The 20722-nt window shown below is 41.5% G+C and overlaps 1 protein-coding gene across 2 annotated transcripts in view; it reads left to right on the forward strand.

Annotated features, from left to right (window-relative positions):
* LOC141121747 (uncharacterized) overlaps positions 1-10624 on the forward strand; it is a 36926-nt gene extending 26302 nt beyond the window's left edge. The window contains exons 6-7 of one of the 2 annotated variants that reach the window (XM_073611458.1): positions 918-1059; positions 7637-10624. In XM_073611458.1, coding sequence (XP_073467559.1) covers positions 918-1059; positions 7637-9069 — 1575 coding nt within the window. In that variant the 3' untranslated portion in view covers positions 9070-10624. The remainder of the gene's footprint in view (positions 1-917; positions 1060-7636) is intronic. The other variant, XM_073611457.1, reaches the window with a different exon arrangement.
* Positions 10625-20722: the final 10098 nt, after the last annotated feature.

Raw genomic sequence — 20722 nt, forward strand, 5'->3', positions numbered from 1 at the left:
GGGTACAGCGTGGCTCTGGTGGTACAGGGGTACAGCGTGGCTCCCTCTCTGGCTTCCCCCAGCACAGTACTCTCTTTTTCTCCTCCCCAGCAGAGTGCATGCATGCTGGGGGCTGTAGCATGTCTGTGGACACACAGGGGCGTCACTTTTCAGGGACTACTTTTCCCATGATGCCCCCCAGAGTCTTCTGAGTGGCCCTCTGCTGTGGCCAAGTATGGGGTGAGAAACAGCGGTCAGGAAGCTGGGCGGCGGCGCGGTGAAACCAATTAGAGCAGCTCTCTCTCTCTTCTGCCTTCGGCTGACAGAAAGGGGAGGGGGGCGAGCGGGGGAGATACACAGACAACCTGCATCTCTCCTCTCCCTGTCACAGATCTGCTGCTCCATTTACCAGAGAACTCCCCCGCTCCCCCCCCCCCCCTTTCTGTCAGCCGAAGGGAGAAAAGAGAGAGAGCGGCTCTTAATTGGTTTCACCGTGCCGCCGCCCAGCTTCTTGACCGCTGTTTTCCTCCCCATGATTGGCCACAGCAGAGGGCCAATCAGAGACAGAATCACAGATTTACGGATGGGCGGCTTGACGGCTCTTAAACTACTTTCTAGCCCCCTCTGCACCCGGGACGCCACGGCACTGCTAAGCAGTACTCGCTGTACTCCCCAGATGGTGGCCCTGCTGTGCGGGAGTCGGGAAGAGGGCGCCGCTGCTGTTTTCGGGGGGGGGGGGGTGGCTTTTTGCCGCCCCCCCGCACAGTGCCGCCCTAGGCCTGGGCCTTGTTGGCCTAGGCCAAAACACAGCACTGCTTGTAGTGCATAGTGGATTTGCCTTTAGTAAATCAACAACAATGTGTAGATTTTATATGTGATGTCACAATAATAAAGCTTATATCTCACAGATGATATTCACTCTCATTTTCTTGATTTAGAGTGGAGATCCAATCGATATAGAATTTGAGGTTAAATCAGAAGAAGAAGAGAGGTATGTGAGGGATGATCAGCAGTCTATGGAGGAGGATGGAATAACGGGGACATTTATAGAGGAGGACACTCCTACAGAGATCAGTACAGGTGGGTCATTAACACTAAATACATTCCTCCACCCATACTGCTCTCTGATTGGTCCAGAGTAGGGCAAGGACTGGGTGATATCAGCCTGTAATACCCTGGTCACTTTCCTGAGCTGTGTTCTCCATCCTGTATTCCTCTCGGATAATCTTCCTTCTCTGTGCTGCAGACACAATTTATGTATCTAGACTGGATTTATGGAGATTTTGGTGTTCATTTGGCAGCAAAATGTTCATTTTCACCATAGGGGTTACTAGATCTAGGCACCTGAGGTATGTGGTTGGGGTCTTCTGCCCCATACCCGGGTATGGCAAGATCTCTGACAGAACAATTCTCTCAGGATTACTTGTTCTGTTATCTGCTGGCTGTGCCGGATGGAGGGATATGTCTGTATAGTCTCAGGCCCAAGTCACTGAGTGCAGTCTCAGGAGATGGGAGGCAGTGGTGTGGGACCTCCGCAACTTGTCTCATGTAAACATTTAATCTTCCACTGATTACTGAATACCAATATTATGAGTCCTGACCCTTACACTGTATAATTTATATTGTACATTACATACTCCTGACCCCTGCACTATATACTCTATGTTGTACATTACATCATTCTGATACTATATAGTCCTATCTGTTGTATCCTATATAATAAGTTGTACATTACATAGTCCTGACTTCTTTTACACCCATTTCCTACCAGCTGGACATTTTATATCTGATGATTTGATTGGAGCACAGACTTTTACATGTTGATAATAATATGATAACATCCTCAAACTTTGGAACCTTAAACAGAAAGTGATAATGAGGGAGGAGTCAATAACCCAATGATGGCGGTCTTCAGGATCAGTCCAGTCTTCATCTTGGTTGTTCTCCCCCCATCCTCACTCTCTGACCTCTGGTGGGGCTCATCCCCGCTGTTATTCATGACTAAATCATGGCCTAAATAAGGAAGTGCAGGACTTCTTGTGTTGGGAAGATGGCAATGAGTGATAGAGGGGGTGGGGACACTTGTCCTATAATCCCCTCATCACTGTCACTCCTATAAAAGACAGTTCTCGTTGTTTCCTCACTCTCCGACTAAGGTCCATGACAAGAAATTAACTGGTAGGAGATTAAAGAGATGTAAGGCTGAAACAACTAATCGATGATATGCAATTATGGAAATAGCTGTCAACTATTTTCATAATTGATTAGTTGGTCAGTCGATTAATTGGCCTGCATTCAGAATGCAATACTTATATACATATCAGAAAATACAGCTCAGTACACATCCATACATGTCAGTAAATGCCTGAGAACTTGATTGTGTGAGGAGTAATGCCTCATGGGACATGTAGTCCTGGGGAAGAGAAGGAAGCAAGTGATTCTAAAGGCAGAAGTTTTTTTGTGGCTTCCTATAGGGGAACTATACTATACGTTGTGGCTTCCTATAGGAGAACTCTATACTATACTTTATACCTTCCTATAGGGGAACTCTATACTGTACTTTGTACCTTCCTATAGGGGATCTCTATACTATACTTTGTAGCTTCCTATAGGAGAACTCTATACTATACTTTGTGGCTTCCTATAGGGGAACTCTATACTATACTTTGTAGCTTCCTATAGGAGAACTCTATACTATACTTTGTGACTTCCTATAGGGGAACTCTGTACTATACTTTGTAGCTTCCTATAGGAGAACTCTATACTATACTTTGTGGCTTCCTATAGGGGAACACTATTCTATACTTTTGTGGCTTCCTATAGGAGAACTCTATACTATACTTTGTGGCTTCCTATAGGGGAACTCTGTACTATACTTTGTACCTTCCTATAGGGGAACTCTATACTATACTTTGTACCTTCCTATAAGGGAACTCTATACTATACTTTGTAGCTTCCTATAGTAGAACTCTATACTATACTTTGTGGCTTCCTATAGGAGAAATCTATACTATACTTTGTAGCTTCCTATAGTAGAACTCTATACTATACTTTGTGGCTTCCTATAGGAGAAATCTATACTATACTTTGTACCTTCCTATAGGGGAACTCTATACTATACTTTGTAGCTTCCTATAGGAGAACTCTATACTATACTTTGTGGCTTCCTATAGGGGAACACTATTCTATACTTTTGTGGCTTCCTATAGGAGAACTCTATACTATACTTTGTGGCTTCCTATAGGGGAACTCTGTACTATACTTTGTACCTTCCTATAGGGGAACTCTATACTATACTTTGTACCTTCCTATAGGGGAACTCTATACTATACTTTGTGACTTCCTATAGGGGAACTCTGAAGGCAGGAGGAGCCAGAAGTCCCTGGGGGGATCCAGAAGAGGAGAATCAGGGCTGCTCTGTGCAAAACCATTACATGGAGGAGGTAAGTAGGGGTGTACCGAATGGAAATTTTGGTGCCGAAAATGAAGGATGCACTAGGCCAAAAACCAATACTGAAAATTACAGTTTTAAAAAAATATTTATATTTTTATATACAACCACCATTTATATATAACCATCTCTTTTATCATGTCCCCAGTCTCTAACCATCTCTTGTATCATGTCCTCAGTCACTAACCATCTCTTGTATCATGTCCTTAGTCTCTGACCATCTCTTGTATCATGCCCCCAGTCTCTAACTGTAATGGATCAGAACTGCAATCTGCTGCTGCTCCTAATTATGAAGTGTGGATGTACGTGCACCTCGGGAGTAATCACACTGACGTCTGCTCAGTTCAATTACTTCCTTATCTCTGCTTTATTGCAGGGCAGTGCCCAACATTTTATACACAAAGAACAATAGAGTATACATCACTACTATGTAAATGTGGTCATAGTCTAAAAGGCACATCTTAGTGGCTGAAATACAGGAAAAATGCTGGAACTTAATGCTTGAAGCTTGGTTGTTGCTTGTTCTCGCTTTACATCCTCACACCTCCAGGGCGTAGTCGACAGGATGCAGGCGCCATCTTAGTTCCGAAGCAAAGCTAAAGTGTATACTATATAATAAGTAAGGAGTTGCATAGAATCATGTATACACGTAAGAAAATAGGCATTTTCCTAATATAATTATGTTCATTACATTCCTTCACATAACCATCTCCTGTATCATGTCCCCAGTTTCTAACCATCTTATGTATCATGTCCCCAGTCTCTAACCATCTCTTGTATCATGTCCTCAGTCTCTGACATCTCTTGTATCATGTCCTCAGTCTCTAACCATCTCCTGTATCATGTCCCCAGTCTCTGACTATCTCTTGTATCATGTCCCCAGTCTCTAACCATCTCATGTATCATGTCCCCAGTCTCTGACCATCCTATGTATCATGTCCCCAGTCTATGACTATCTCTTGCATCATGTCCCCAGTCTCTAACCATCCTATGTATCATGTCCCCAGTCTCTGACTATCTCATGTATCATGTCCCCAGTCTCTAACCATCTCTTGTATCATGTCCTCAGTCTCTAACCATCTCTTGTATCATGTCCCCAGTCCCTAACTATCGCTTGTATCATGTCCCAAGTCTCTAACCATCACTTGTATTATGTCCTTAGTATCTAACCATCTCTTGTTTCATGTATGCAGTCTCTGACCATCTCTTGTATCATGTCCTCAGTCTCTAACCATCTCCTGTATCATGTCTGCAATCTCTTACTTAAACACGCTGCTATAGTATTAGCAAAATGTCCATTTGGTGCACCTCTAGCAGACATGATACAGGAGATGGTCAGAGACTGCAGACATAGTACAGGAGATGGTCAGAGACTGCAAATATGATACAAGAGATAGTCAGAGACTGCAAACATGATACAGGCTCACAAAAAATTTGTAGCAATAGACCATACTAAGTAGATCTAAAAATAAACCAATCTATTCAGTGCAAAAAACAAATAGAATGGATAGCCACACTCAGTAATGATACTCAGTGGCCAGTGTGATACATCAAATATATTGCAATATAAAGGTGGATATTATTAATGTGATAAACAGGTGAAGTATATAAGTACAAAAGTCAAATGATATACTAAATATTATATGACAAAACCCGTGACTGAATAAAAAAGTCCATTGGTGCTAATAGAACATAACATAATGGTAATTAGTCCATTAAAAAATTAATGATTCTTGAATGGTGATGTGCTGCAGGGTTTCCCAGAGAAAGTGACGAGTGAAAGGATGCCTCCACCACAAAGAAACACTGCCGCTTACCAGAACTCAGTGGTCCCTTGTTATAGGGGACCACACAAGTCACAGTTTTGTCATATAATATTTAGTATATAATTTGATTCTTGCACTTATATACTTCACCTGTTTATCACATTAATAATATCCACCTTTATATTGCAATATATTTGATGTATCACACTGGCCACTGAGTATCATTACTGAGTGTGGCTATCCATTCAATTTGTTTTTTGCACTGAATAGATTGGTTTATTTTTAGATCTACTTAGTATGGTCTATTGCTACAATTTTTTTGTGAGCACATATCATATTTTCTTGCAATTTAACCATTTCTAGTGCAACTTTTTGTTTTTTATTTTTGTTTAGTGTTGTATAACGCTTTTAGTCACAGCTCAGCATATTGTCCACTAAATAGCGCCGTTTTTTCTTTTTCTATTTATGAACATGATACAGGACATGGTCAGAGACTGTGAACATGATACAGGAGATGGTCAGGGACTGCAGACATGATACAGTGGATGGTCAGAGACTACTGACATAGTACAGAAGATGGTCAGAGACCGCAAACATGATACAGGAGATGGTCAGAGACTGCAGACATGATGCAGGAGATCAATGCAACCTCACCAGTGCCTGTCAGATGCAGCCTCACCAGTGCCCATCATGCAGCTTCACCAGTGCCCGGATTAAAGCAGCGATCTCCATGTGTCACGGAACTGTATTTGAATAGCCCAGGTCGCAGTAGCAATGTCCCGCCTCCTGTGATCACGTCACAGATTTAATATCCCACCATTGGATCAGTGTGCCATCTATCACAGGAGGCGGGACATTGTTACTGCGACCCCGGCAAATTCAGCTCCGTGACACAAGGAGATTGCCGCTCTGTGGGAGGGAGGAGAAGAGGGAGGCGAGGAGGAGGGAGGGGAGGACTGGGGCATTCCAGGATGACACCCCCGCAATAGGTGGCCCCATTTTCCACTCCATTATTGGCAATATTTTCCTTTCGGCAATGTGCTGAAAACACAATTTTCTGCAGGTTTTTTTTTTGGCTGCCGGAATTTCTGTGCATCCCGAGAGGTAAGTATGACAAGTTTGTTTAAAAAACAAATCCAACATTTACAATGACTTTAAGGGCTCTGTGCAGGGAAGATCAGCATCTGACCCCAGAGAAGGTGGAGGCTGATAGACTGGAGATGATAGAAGGCATTACTATTACATAAAGTAAAAGTTTACTAGTATTGTGCATTATATATAAAATTATTATATCCATGAAAAAAAAGTCTCAGCTTTCAGTATTACATTAATATAAAAGTCCCCCCTCCCCCCTCTAACCTCCATATATCTTCATGTGTGACTCCCAGGTAAAATCCCCATATATCCTACTTCTGGGTATATTTATTATTATATATATGATATAAGATATATTACTTTCACTATTTCACAGTATAAATTAATCCCTTATAGTAGTGATTATCTGCTGTTTTTGTACTATAAAGGAATATTTTTTTAACCCCATCATAACAGATGATTAAACAAAATCATGCTGCTGCTACTAAATGTCCTATGCTGGTCATACACGGATCCATTTTTGGACGAGAATATTCACACAAATATTTGTATGAAAAGATTTATACATTCAGTAAATGGACGAGTGTGATTAGAAAATTCCACTTGATTTTAACATTCAATTGTAAAATGAATATAACTTCTGAGCAAAAACTACATACTATTTGAAAATTTGTTTGACGGAGAAAAGTTTTCTGTTCTGCTCCTTCGAATTTTCCCATCACTGTGGTGGAAAATGAACGCCGATTTGATCCCACTATTAGTTAGAAAATTGGATGAATGTTTTTTTGAAAGAAAAATGAGTTTGTGTACGGCCAGCATAAGTGACATCAGGTGCAGGGAGCTTGTACCCACCTACCTGTCTATGACAAGGGAGTCTGTCATCCATCATATTATATTACACTCCTGTCTGATCATCTGCAAAACAGCGTTTTATGTCTTTTTTATATTTTAATAATGTTGATCTCTGATTCTGATATGTAGCAGATTCTCCCTCTAATAATACATCTATCTGTCTGTTATTCTCAGAGTGGATTAAATATCCAACTATATATCTGGATATTTATATTTACCGCTGTATATAGATATTCAAGAATATTAACTGAATTATACACCAACCTTTTTTTGAGGTTTTTATCCAATTAGTCGATTAATCAAAACAATAATTGGCTAATCAACTAATGAAAATAATCATTAGTTGCCGCCTTACAGAGGACCCATTTACTAGTTACCTTGAGGGGGGAATTGTAAGATCCTCAGAGACAAAGCTGCCTGATGTGGGCGGAGTCCTGGTTTAGGGGAACCAATCTGCTCATGTCTAGTAATAATCTTTTTATTTCTATTTTAGTAGATGGACGGGAGATGAGGAAAACCTCAGAGGATTGTCTCACTTTGTCTCCAGACTGTAAAGTAGAAGATGAGGACATCACACAGTATAGTCCAGGAGAAAACCCGACTACCTCAAATGTCCATCCGGCACCACACAGTGTAGATGGACCATCGTATTCCTCTTATCCTGAGGAACCTCAGACTGTGAGGGACGGTGCCGTCCTTCCAACAGATAAGAGGTTTTCCTGTCCTGAGTGTGGGAAGTGTTTCCATTCTAAATACAGTCTTAATGTGCATATAAGATCTCACACAGGAGAGAAGCCGTATTCCTGTCCTGAGTGCGGGAAATGTTTTTCAATGAAAACCGATCTTTACAGACATCAGAGATTTCACACAGGGGAGAAGCCGTATTTCTGTCCTGAGTGCGGAAAATGTTTTTCAGTGAAATCCCATCTTTACAGACATCAGAGATCTCACACGGGGGAGAAGCCGTATTCCTGTCCTGAGTGCGGGAAATGTTTTTTACAGAAGTTCAATCTAGACACACATCAGAGATCTCACACGGGGGAGAAGCCGTATTCCTGTCATGAGTGTGGGAAGTGTTTCCGTAATAAATCCAAGCTTAATGAGCATAAAAGATCTCACACAGGAGAGAAGCCGTATTCCTGTCCTGAGTGCGGGAAATGTTTTTCACTGAAGTTTCATCTTTACACTCATCAGAGATCTCACACGGGGGAGAAGCCGTATTCCTGTCCTGAGTGCGGGAAATGTTTTTCACTGAAGTTCAATCTTTACAAACATCAGAGATCACACACGGGGGAGAAGCCATATTCCTGTCCTGAGTGCGGGAAATGTTTTTTACAGAAGTCCAATCTTTACACACATCAGAGATCTCACACGGGGGAGAAGCCGTATTCCTGTTCTGAATGTGAGAAATGTTTTTCAGACAAGTCCAGTCTTAACAGACATCTGAGATCTCACACAGGAGAAAAGCCGCATTCCTGTCCTGAGTGCAGGAAATGTTTTTCAGTGAAGTCCCATCTTTACACACATCAGAAATCTCACACGGGGGAGAAACCATATTCCTGTCCTGAGTGCGGGAAATGTTTTTCAAAAAAGTACAGTCTTTCCGCACATCAGAGATCTCACACAGGGGAGAAGCCGTATTCCTGTGCTGAGTGCGGGAAATGTTTTTCAAGTAAGTCCAGTCTTAACACACATCAGAGATCTCACAAGGGGGAGAAGCTGTATTCCTGTCCTGAGTGCGGAAAATGTTTTTCACGGATCTCCATTCTTTACAAACATCAGAGATTGCACAAGGGGGAGAAGCCGTATTCCTGTGCTGAGTGTGGGAAATGCTTTTCAGATAAGTACCATCTTTACAGACATCAGAGATCTCACACAGGGAAAAGCTGTATTCCTGTCCTGAGTGAGGGAATTGTTACTCATTGAACTCTGTTACTCTGTCTTCCTGTACATCAGGGATCCCACACAACCCTATAGGTGTATTAGTGCCTTGAGTGCGGTAAATGTCTTCTATATGAAGTTGATTGACATCACAGCTCTCATGTGGGGAAGAAGTACACCCTGATATACACCTCAGATATACTCCACGGCTGATCTTCATCGTGTAAGAAACAGTTCCAGGGGTGTGGACATTTTTTGTAAAAAAAACTACTTGTCCGAGGGGCTAAATCGGGGTCCCAATCTCCTTGTCTCTTATGACAATCTCTTTGTCCCTTATGATAATCTCCTTGTCTCTTTTGACAATCTCCTTGTTCCTCATCTACCAGAGAGCTCAGCAGCGGTGTGGGAGTTCATTGAAAACTACAAGCCGACATCGGCAAAGGACAGAACTCTGTGAATGAATGGCACGGCCATGCTCTTTTCATAAAGTGACAGCCGGTACGGGGAACTTCTCCCCGCACTGCTGTCACACAGCTGCTAGAGGAACAGGAACATGTGACATCTTCCCGAAGGGGAACGTTTCCTTTAACCCTTTCAATGCCATAGATGTTTTTGTATTATTATTTTTCTTGTCAAATTTGTTTATTGATTTTGAAAATATAAACATTGGTACAATTAACAAAATATTGATTACATTAAATGGTAGCATTAGTTGAATTTACATATCAGATCTTAGTATTTCTTGTAGTTACAAGCAATGAAAGACTTAAATAGGCTATATGTTTTAGAAAGACTAAGGTGTTACAATCAATTTTAACGATTATATAATCAAGAGCAACAAAAAATGGAAAAGTTGTTAAACTTTTAACTTTGAGTAATATGTAATAAAGAAATAATATTAATTAATACAAGATTCAGTTATTTCTAATAGGACATTAGAGCTTACTATCTATTATTGTATTATAATTGAACATTATAAAAGTGAATGTTTCGCTACCATTTCGTTATGTAAAAATAAACAGGAGAAAACAGGATAGAATAAGGAGAAAAGAAAAGAAAAGAATTAAAGGAAAGTAAAGCTAAGAAGAAAAAAAAAAGTGTGGATTAGTAGAGGTTTCCGGGAAAATCTTAGTAACAATATGTACATAGTATTTTTTTATCAGTTATTCAAAACAAAGTTATATAGTTACCAAAGTCTTAGTAAAGAACTGTCAAAATTAGGAGAAAGAAAGTGGGCCACCCAAGGACTCCAAATTTTCTCAAATTTAGGTATGTTATCGTTGGATATGGCATCTGTTTTCGAGAGGATCATGGCCTGATGTATTCTATTCGTAGTTTCAGAAAGCATTAATTATGAGGACTTCCACGCATTGGCGATGGTCTGCTTTGCGGCTGTTGTAATATGTAGAAAGAGTTTAAATTGTGTATAGGAGATTTGGGTAGGCTTTAAATTTAGAAGCGCAATTGTCGGATCTGGGATGGTAGTTTTCTTGAATAATCTAGAGAGCATTAGGAATATTTATTTCCAATAATTTTTTGCTATATGGCAATCCCAAAAGATATGAAAATGCATTCCTAGATCACCACAGCTGCGAAAGCAAAGTGGAGAGCATTTTGGAACATATTTCGTGATCCTAACAGGGACCAGATACCAACACATAAGTACTTTATAGTTCGCCTCTAAGGCTACTACATTATGAGAAGATATTTTGGTATTGACCCAGACTTTATCCCATTTGGATGAGTCCATGTGAAAACCAAGATCATTCTCCCATTGTTCCACATAGGAGGGTGTTTTTGTATCAGGCAAAGCATTCAGGTGACTATACAACATTGACACAAGCCCCTTTGAGTGGGGGTCATTTTTACAAATACGTTCAAAATGCGTTATGTCACATAGATTATCTCTACCTTGTATAAATGGCATAAAAAAATGTTTGATCTGTAGATAACGAAAGAGTTCTGAATCTGGAAATTGAATGGGTTTCACATATTTCAGCAAATGTTTTAAGCGACGTGGTCGTTATCAGGTCATAGAGTTGTGTTAAATCAGCAGAAATCCATTTTTTAAAAGTTTTAGGAGATGTATGAGCCGGGTAGAAAAGTGGATTTCTAATAAATGATACAAGAGGTAAATGTGGAGATTGTAGTCTTTTGATTACTTTGAATCTATCCCATATAGCAATTGTATGTTTAGTAATCCTATTTTTTATTATTTTATGGTCAGAATAGGTAGACCATATTAGATTTGGTATGGAGATCGGATCACAGTCGATTGATTCAATCGCTACCCAGAGGGGGATCTCGTGTTTCGTGTGATATTTAGGAATATGTGCTATTTGTGCTACATGGAAATAATCAGTAAAATTAGGGAAACCTACCGTATATACTCGAGTATAAGTCGTTCCGAGTATAAGTTGAGGCCCTAATTTACCACAAAAAAATGGGAAAAACTTATTGACCCGAGTATAAGACGAGGGTGAGAACTGCACAGCTACTGTAAGTGGAAAAGAGGGTCGTCAATGCCCATTTGCAGGCTCACTGTGCCCATTTGCATTCCTCACTGTGCCCATTTGCAGCCATAGGTCCCCCGAACTTCAAACTCGGTAGTTAAGGGTTCCTAGATGCCCCCTAGCTGCAGCCAAAATTTGGGGTCTCTGAACCCAAAGGGTCCCAAAATGACATTGCTGCAGATGGACACAGTTGACCGAATTTGGGGCCCCGTATCTTGGGGCCACTTAGTGGTAAGAACCCCAAATTTGGTGTGCAAACTCAGTGGAACTAGCACCATACAATATCCAAAGCTAGGGTTTCTAGCACCAAGTGGCCTCGAGATACAGGGCCCCAAAAATCAGTTCAGAAAATGTCAATATCTCGGGGCTACTTGGTGCTAGGAACTCCATCTTTAGATATGTTATGGTACCAGTTCCACTGGGTTTGCAGACCAAATTTGGGGTTACTAGCACCAAGTCACCCTGAGATACGGGGCCCCAAAATCGGTTTGGAAAATGAAATTTTTTGCTGCAGAAAAGTGCTTGACTCGAGTATAAGTCGAGGGGGGTACTTTCTGCACAAAAAAAGTGCTGAAAAACTCGACTTATACTCGAGTATATACGGTAATCCTCCTTTAAGTTTAGAAAGATGAAGAGTGTGGGTAGGTAAGCGAGATTTTAAGGAGCTCCATATGAATGCTTGTGTTTTACCTTGTAGGTTCCTAAGGAAGTATGCCAGGATAGGAATGGGTAATACACAAAAGAGATATAACATTTTAGGTAATACAGTCATTTTTATTACATTTATTTTACCAATGATATTGGCAAAGATATTGGCAAAAGAGGACCATTGTTTAAGAAAATTAGTAATTTTTCGTAGTAGTGGAGGATAGTTAGCAGAGAAGATATCAGATAAATTTGGGGTAAGAGTAATACCTAGATATGTGAGGTGACACGTTAACCATGTACAGGGGGTCCCCTACTTACAAACATCCGACTTACAAACGACTCCTACTTACAAACGGAGGGAGACAACAGGAAGTGAGAGGAAATCTACCCCTAGGAAGGGAAATTCACTCCTGTAAGAGTTAATATGGGAAAAAGGTGTCTCCACTGATGCTTCATCACCTATCCTTATTTCCCTAATAACCCCAAATTTTCAAAATCCAATTGTCATTGGGACAGAAAGTGAGGTGAAATCTTCTGAACAGGGGCACAGACAGCAAAACAAATGTTACAGGGGTGATAACCCTTCCCTATGCTATCTACAAAACTTAAAAATAGATTTTTTGGCTGGAGCTACACTTAAAAAATTTACCTGTTCTGACTTACAAACAGATTCAACTTAAGAACAAACCTAAAGTCCCTATCTTGTTTGTAACCCGGGGACCCCCTGTAAAAGGGAGAGATACTTGAGCTTGTTGTAGTGTTTGCGATGGTAAAGAGACATTTAAAGCTGTTGATTTTTGTGAGTTTATAATTAGTCCAGAAATTTGGGCAAAGTGATCTAGTTTGCTTATAAGATTGGGAGCAGAAATATGAGGGGAAGACACAAGAATTAATATATCGTCAGCAAACCGACATAATTTATGTTGATGGCCTGCTAAAGCAATTTTTCGAACACTTTTTTTTGGAAAAAAAACAGTTTTGTGCTTTAAAAAAAAACAAAACAGTAAGGTTAGCCCAATGTTTTTGCATAATATGAAAGATGAAGTTACGCCGAGTAAATAGATACCTAACATGTCACCTTTCAAAATTGCACACACTTGTGGAATGGCACCAAACTTCGCTACTTAAAAATCGCCATAGGCGACGCTTTAACATTTTTTACTAGTTATAAATTTTGAGTTACAGAGGAGGTCTAGGGCCAAAATTATTGCTCTCGCTCTACCGATCGCAGCGATACCTCACATGTGTGGTTTGAACACCGTTTTCATATGTGGGCGGGACTTACGTATGCGTTCGCTTCTGCATGCAAACACATGGACAGGGGCGCTTTAAAATTTTTTAATTTTTTTTTATTGTTCATTTTACTTTATTTATTTTAGTTTGACACTTTTTTCCCCCAAAAATTTTTTTTGATCACTTTTATTCCTATTACAAGGAATGTAAACATCCCTTGTAATAGGAATATGTCATGACAGGTCCTCTTTACAGTGAGCTATGGGGTCAATAAGACCCCACATCTCACCTCTAGGCTGTGCCTGAAATGAAAAAAAAAAAAAGATCCTGGCTTCGATCGTAGCGGTGAGTCGGTAGAAGCGTGGGGGGGGGACATCCCCTCTCGCCTCCCGTAAGAACGATCAAGCAGTGTAACAGCCGCTATGATCATTCTTATGGTGTAGGGAATCGCCGGCTGAAAAAGCTGATATTTGAATGATGCCTGTAGCTGCACCCATCATTCAGATATCCCCGCACAAAGTCAAGGACGTCGTATGACGGCGGGCGGGAAGTGGTTAAAACGCTTTTTTTTTTTTTTAACACAAAGTTGTCCATTTATACAATATTTCTAACACATAACATGTACATACCAAAAATGACACCCCAAAATAGATTCTCCTACTCCTCCTGAGTACAGCGATATCACATGTGTGAGACTTCCACAGCCTGGCCACATACAGAGGCAGAGTATGGCTGAGCATGGCCGAGTATGGCTGAGTATGGCTGGGTATCACTGAGTATTGCAGAGTATGGCTGGGTATTGCGGGGTATTGCAGAGTATTGCGGGATATTTCGGGGTATTGCAGGGTATGGCAGAGTATTGCGGGGTATTTTGGGGTATTGCAGGGTATGGCAGAGTATTGCAGGGTATGGCAGAGTATTGCGGGGTATTTCGGGGTATTGCAGAGTATTGCGGGGCATTGCAGAGTATTGTGGGGCATTGCAGAGTATTGCACAGCATTGCAGAATAGTGGGGGATGGCTGAGCATGGATGGATGGATGGCTGAATGTCTCTGTGCAGCGCTGTGGGCACTACACATCCAGCCCACAGTGCTCCATCCATCCATCCCCCTCTCCGCTCAGTGTACCGATCAGTACACAGGAGGGGAGGAGAGGAGAGGAACCGGCGTCATGAGATGACGCCGGTTTGTTTACATGTGACGGAGCGATCACATGGTAAACGGCCACGATTAGCGGCCATTTACCGAGATCCGTAATGCGCCGGGTCCTCTGGACCCGGCAGTCACTGATGCTCTCGAGTGCGCGCCCTAGGGGGCGCGCGAGAGCGGATTTCTGGGAGGACATCCCTGGACGCCCTCCCAGAGTTAAGCAACTGCCCTGTAGCCGTCATTTGGCTATGGGCCGGTTGTTAAGTGGTTAAAAAATAAAAATGTCCCACAATGTAAGTTCACGCCGCCCGACGGACGGAAACAAAAAATCCAACAACTTATCCGCCTCCATGGGAGGCTCCCGTCGAATGACGTGTCTTCGCTGTGACAGCTCTTATATAACTGAGGGTGGGGCTCCCCTTAATATTCATACCAGACCCAAAGGGCCTGATAATGGAGTGGGGGGGATCCCATGCTCTTTTTTTTCAATGAGTTTTATCTATATTGCCGAGACCCGACAATTCATTACAGCCGTAATCAGTTTTAAATGACAATTTTTCCTTTAGAAATTTCATTTTGCTGTGGCATTGTTCTAAACAATGGGAAACTGTGCCACTTTACAGGCAGACTAAGGGGACCCCCAGGCACAATATTTAAAGGAATATTTCATTTTTATTGTTTCACTTGAAGCATTAAAAAGTCACTGCCCCTGAAAAACCTCAGTTGTTAAAAAAAAAAATTCTTGCATTGATACATGTTCCCTGGGGCAGGACACGGGTCCCCAAACACTTTTTATGACAATAACTTGCATATAAGCCTTTAAAATTAGCACTTTTGATTTTTCATGTTAGCGTCCCATAGACTTTAATGGTGTTCGGACAGCTTTCGAATTTGCCGTGATTACCGCATATTGTTCGCTGTTCGGGCTCATGCCTAATTATTTTTTTTGCCCAAATGTTTAACCTCTTCAGTAATGGACACTTTCACCCCCTTCCTGTCAAGGCCAATTTTCATCTGTCATCATCATAGGCTCTTTACCGAGATTGGAGAATCCATGTGTCAGAGCAACACACCACACCAACGATTGTCACGTGCCCGATTGGCTTATTCTTCTGGACTACATATGACGTCCAGTCAGGATAATGGAACCCCCGCCGTGCAGTCATTCTGCAATAGACCAGGCGGAAAGGAGTTTAAAAAATAATTTTAGGCCTGAAGGTAAAGCGCTGCGTAAACTGTTGGCGCTATATAAATCCTGTATAATAATAATAATAATATATTTTCTGAAAGCAGACACACTAGAGAATAATATCGAGGTAGTTTAATTTTTTGTCACATGATATTATTGCAAAAGTTTATGAAATGCAAAATTTCAGTAAAAAACCCACTAAAGTCCATTTTAGACGCAACAAAAGTACAATAAAATACCCAATTTTTTTGTAAAATATAAAAGCCGAGGTTGCACCGAGTAAATAGATACCCAACATGTCAAACCTTAAATCTGTGTGCACCTGTGAAATGGTGACAGACTTCAGTATCCTATATTTTCTATAGGCGAGGCTTTAAAAGCCACCTATAGGTCATCAGTTTAGTGTTACAGAGGAGGTCTGGTATAGAATTATTGCTCTCATTCCGGCAATATGTAACCTGTGTATCACAATCAGCGTTTTCAGGCGTAGGCTCCCCAATGTGTGAGTTTATGTTTGTACATGTGTATATGTGGGGGTGGGGGCTCAGATTTTTTATTTTTTTGGGGGGGAGGGGGTTGTCAGAACTATGGAGGTTAAAATAATTAATCTAGAGGGCCAAAATCATATTAATTTTTTTTACATATGTTTTGTGGTTTCAAACAACTTAGAAACCATCTTGTTCCTATATACAGTATCTCACAAAAGTAAGTACACCCCTCAGTCACATTTTTGGAAATATTTTATTATATCTTTTCGTGTGACAACACTGAAGAAATGATGCTTTGCTACAATGTAAAGTAGTGACTGTACAGCTTGTATAACAGTGTAAACTTGCTGTCCCCTCAAAATAACTCAACACACAGCCATTAATGTCTAAACCGCTGGCAACAAAAGTGAGTACACCCCTAAGTGAAAATGTCCACATTGGGCCCAATTAGCCATTTTTCCTCCCCGGTGTCATGTGACTCGTTAGTGTTACAAGGTCTCGGGTGTGAATGGGGAGCAGGTGTGTTAAATTTGGTGTTATCACTCTCACTCTCTCATACTGGTCAATGGAAGTTCAACATGGCACCTCATGGCAAAGAACTCTGAGGATCTGAAAAAAAGAATTGTTGCTCTACATAAAGATGGCCTAGGCTATAAGAAGATTGCCAAGACCCTGAAACTGAGCTCCAGCACGGTGGCCAAGACCATACCAGACTGCTGGTTGGAAGCTAAACAGTGGGGACCTTGAGTGGAGAGTGAACAAGTCGTGCTTTTTGACTGCTAGTGATTGCTGTGTTGCATTTTTAGGTTCTTTTTGGGGCTTTTCCTTGTAGCTTTTTAACACCCTTTTCTGACATTTTTTAAACCGCTTTTTTTTTTCTTTGCTTCCTTCAGCCTACTAATTAAGGGGAGTGGTTAATTGGTCACAGGTGCTTGAGGCCTATATAACCTTCTGTAGAACTCATTGTGAGCCTGCTCATCTTTGAGCTTGCTGGAACTCTGTCCAAGTGGAACTAGACTAAGTGGTGAGTTAAAAACCAGAGTTAGTAGAACTGGACTAAGTGGTGAGTTTAAAACAGGAGGTTATAACGGGGGTCATAGTAAGCGCATTGTTTCCCTGGAAGCCCAGGTTCTGAATCTGGGGAAGCAACTGTCAGCACTGAAAAGTCCTCCATACTAACGGAGAGCCAGGAATGTACACGGCAGGGGCCAGCACAGAGGTTGGTGGAGACAAAGAGGTGCAGGCACTAGGAAAGAGTAGATGGGTGACAGTCAGGAAGGGTAGAGGGAGAAGTGCCAGGGAGGCCGATCCTGGGCTGGAGCATCCCAATAAGTACGCTCCATTGAGTAACATTGGTGAAACCAGTCAGGGACCAGCATTGCTGGAGCTGAGGAACTCTCCTAGCTGCCGGGGGAAGAACTCCTCCAGTGAGAATTGGGGGGGGGTAGGGAAAGGAAAGACATATTCTGGTGGTAGGGGACTCAATTCTTAGGACAGAGAGGCCAATCTGTAACAAAGGCCTGAAGCGCCGAACTGTATGTTGTCTACCGGGCGCTCGGGTTCGGCATATCATGGATCTGGTGGACAGATTACTGGGAGGGGCTGGGGAAGACCAAGCTGTCATGGTGCACACGTTGGCACCAATGACAAAGTCAGAGGCAGATGGAGTGTCCTAAAGAATGATTTTAGGGACTTGGGAGCTAAATTGAGGAAAAGGACCTCCAAGGTAGTATTCTCAGGAATACTACCGGTACATCGAGCCACACCAGAAAGGCAGAGGGAGATTAGGGAAGTTAACAAGTGGCTAAAGAGCTGGTGTAGTAAGGAGGGGTTTTAGGTTCCTGGAGGACTGGGCTGACTTCTCAGTCAAAAACCAGTACTATAGAAGGGATGGACTGCAGCTAAATGAGGAGGGTGCAGATCAGCTGGGAATGAAGATGGCCAAAAAGTTAGAGGGGTTTTTAAACTAGGCGATAGGGGGGAGGGTCCAGAAGTAGAGATAGTCAGTGCGGAACATATTCTAGAGGGTAGTATTGGGGGCATTAGTGGTAGGTTGACCAAAGCACATAAACCCAAGATAAGTATAGTAGCAAGTCCTAGTTGCAATCTCAGAACACCCAATAAGAGGATAATATGCGACCGGTCTAGACTACGTGGCATGTTCACCAAGCCCAGGAGCCTGGCGGACAAGATGGGTGAACTAGAGATACTGCTGTACAAGGTGGATTTGGATTTTGTGGGAATTTCAGAGACCTGGTTCAACAGCTCTCATAATTGGCTGGCAAACATTCAAGGGTATACCCTTTATCGCAAGGATAGAGAGGTTAAGAAAGGGGGAGGGGTATGCCTATATATCAAGCATAATGTACAAGTGAATGTGAGAGATAGAAGAAGAAACTAAAGTAGATATGGCGCTGTTCTAATATCAGATGTTGTTGTTTGAAGGGTTAATTAGAACCACTGACGTTACCAATTAGTGGAATGAGTTAATGATAGGGAGAAAAAGGTAGATTACAATTAATGCTACTCCACTGACTACCTGCTAATACGTGCTGCTAGTTAAACCCCTCATAAGGGTAAGCAAAGGTGCCTGCTTAAAAACAGCTTAGTCTCCCAATTTATCCTGCAAACGTGATGTAAAAATTAAACAAAATAAAAATGACTTGAACTGGTATGGTGATTCTAATAAATTAAAAAGTGGTATATATGTGTGTTTAGATACTTTGTGTACTGTGAACACAATTCACCATGCCCTATGTGTCAACATAGGTAAAATGGAAATATTAATATATGAAAAATAAAAATAAAAACCAATCTGAAACAAATGATGAAAAATCCACCTGCATGTAAACTTTCAGATTTCCAAAAATGGCTGACCTAACATAATTGTGCAAATTTATATCAATTCAATAAAGTGCTATGTGCCACTAAGAAACCAACTATACTGATACCAATAATCCAAAATCATTTAAAATCAATAAAGTGCTCTTGCGCCAGTGAAAAATCCACATTTTACTTGATTCACTTCCCCATGGGTGATCACACCGTGCGTGCCTTATTCGTGCTCCTATTATGGCTGCACTCATCAGATACTTCACCCCCTCCTGGGGTCTAAGGCATCCACAGTATATGCCACTGTGTAGCAATTTAGGGTATATCTCATCCTTCTTGTTAGTTACGAAGTAAAGTGAGAGATGACATCACTGAGGGAGCTAGGGAGGAGGTGGAATCCTTATGGGTAGAGCTCCAAAGGGATGAAGCTAAGGGGAAAATAATACTGGGAGTATGCTATAGGCCCCCTAACCTGAGGGAGGAAGTGGAGACAGATCTCCTATCACAATTTGGATTAGGAGCAAGGATGGGAAGTGTTATCATAATGGGGGATTTTAATTATCCAGACATAGACTGGGTGGAGGGAACCGCGCATTCATCTAAGGCTCGCCAGTTCTTTAATGTCTTGCAGGACAATTTTATGGGTCAGATGGTAGACGCACCAACTAGAAAAAAGAGCATTACTGGATCTACTGATTACCAACAATACAAACCTGATCACGGATGTGGAAATAGGGGGCAATTTTGGAAACAGCGATCCATAGGTCAATTGGCTTCAGTATAAATCACACAAATAGGAAACATAAGGGGAATACAAAGACACTGAATTTCAAAAGAGCCAACTTCCCTAAATTACAAACCTTGCTAGAAGACACAAATTGGGATAAAATCTTAGAAACAAAGAACATGGAGGAGAGATGGGTTTGCTTTCAGAGCAAATTAAATAAGGGCATTAGCCAATGCATTCCATTGGGTAATAAATTTAAAAGAGTGAGCAAAAGTCCTAGATGGCTTCACTCCAATGTAAAAATGCATACAAAAGCAAAGGAGAAGGCCTTCAAAAAATACAAGGTTGAGGGATCATCATCAGCATTTAGACTTTATAAAGAATGCAACAAGAAATGTAAGGGTGCCATAGGGACAGCTAAGATAGACCGTGAAAGACACATAGCGGAGGAGAGCAACAAAAATCCCAAGAATTCTTTAAGTATGTAAACAGTAAAAAAGGGAGGACAGACCATATTGGCCCCATAAAGAATGAGGAAAGGCATCTGGTTAAATTGGATGGGGAGATGGCAAAGGTATTGAATGTATTCTTCTCCTCAGTCTTCACAAGGGAATCGGGGGGCTTCAGTAACCAAAACTGCAGTGTTTATCCTCATGACACATCACAGGAAGCACCTCCATGGTTAACAGAGGACAGAATTATAATTTATACTTGGGAAACTTAACATTAATAAATCACCGGGACCAGATGGCTTGCACCCGAGAGTACTTAGGGAACTCAGTCAAGTAATTGCCAGACCATTGTTCCTAATTTTTACTGACAGTCCACTGACTGGAATGGTACCAGCTGATTGGAGAAAAGCCAATGTAGCACCAATATTTAAAAAGGGCACAAAATACATCCCTGGGAATTACACACCA

The sequence above is a fragment of the Aquarana catesbeiana genome, unplaced genomic scaffold (assembly GCF_042186555.1).
Source record: "Aquarana catesbeiana isolate 2022-GZ unplaced genomic scaffold, ASM4218655v1 unanchor229, whole genome shotgun sequence".
Taxonomy (NCBI): domain Eukaryota; kingdom Metazoa; phylum Chordata; class Amphibia; order Anura; family Ranidae; genus Aquarana; species Aquarana catesbeiana.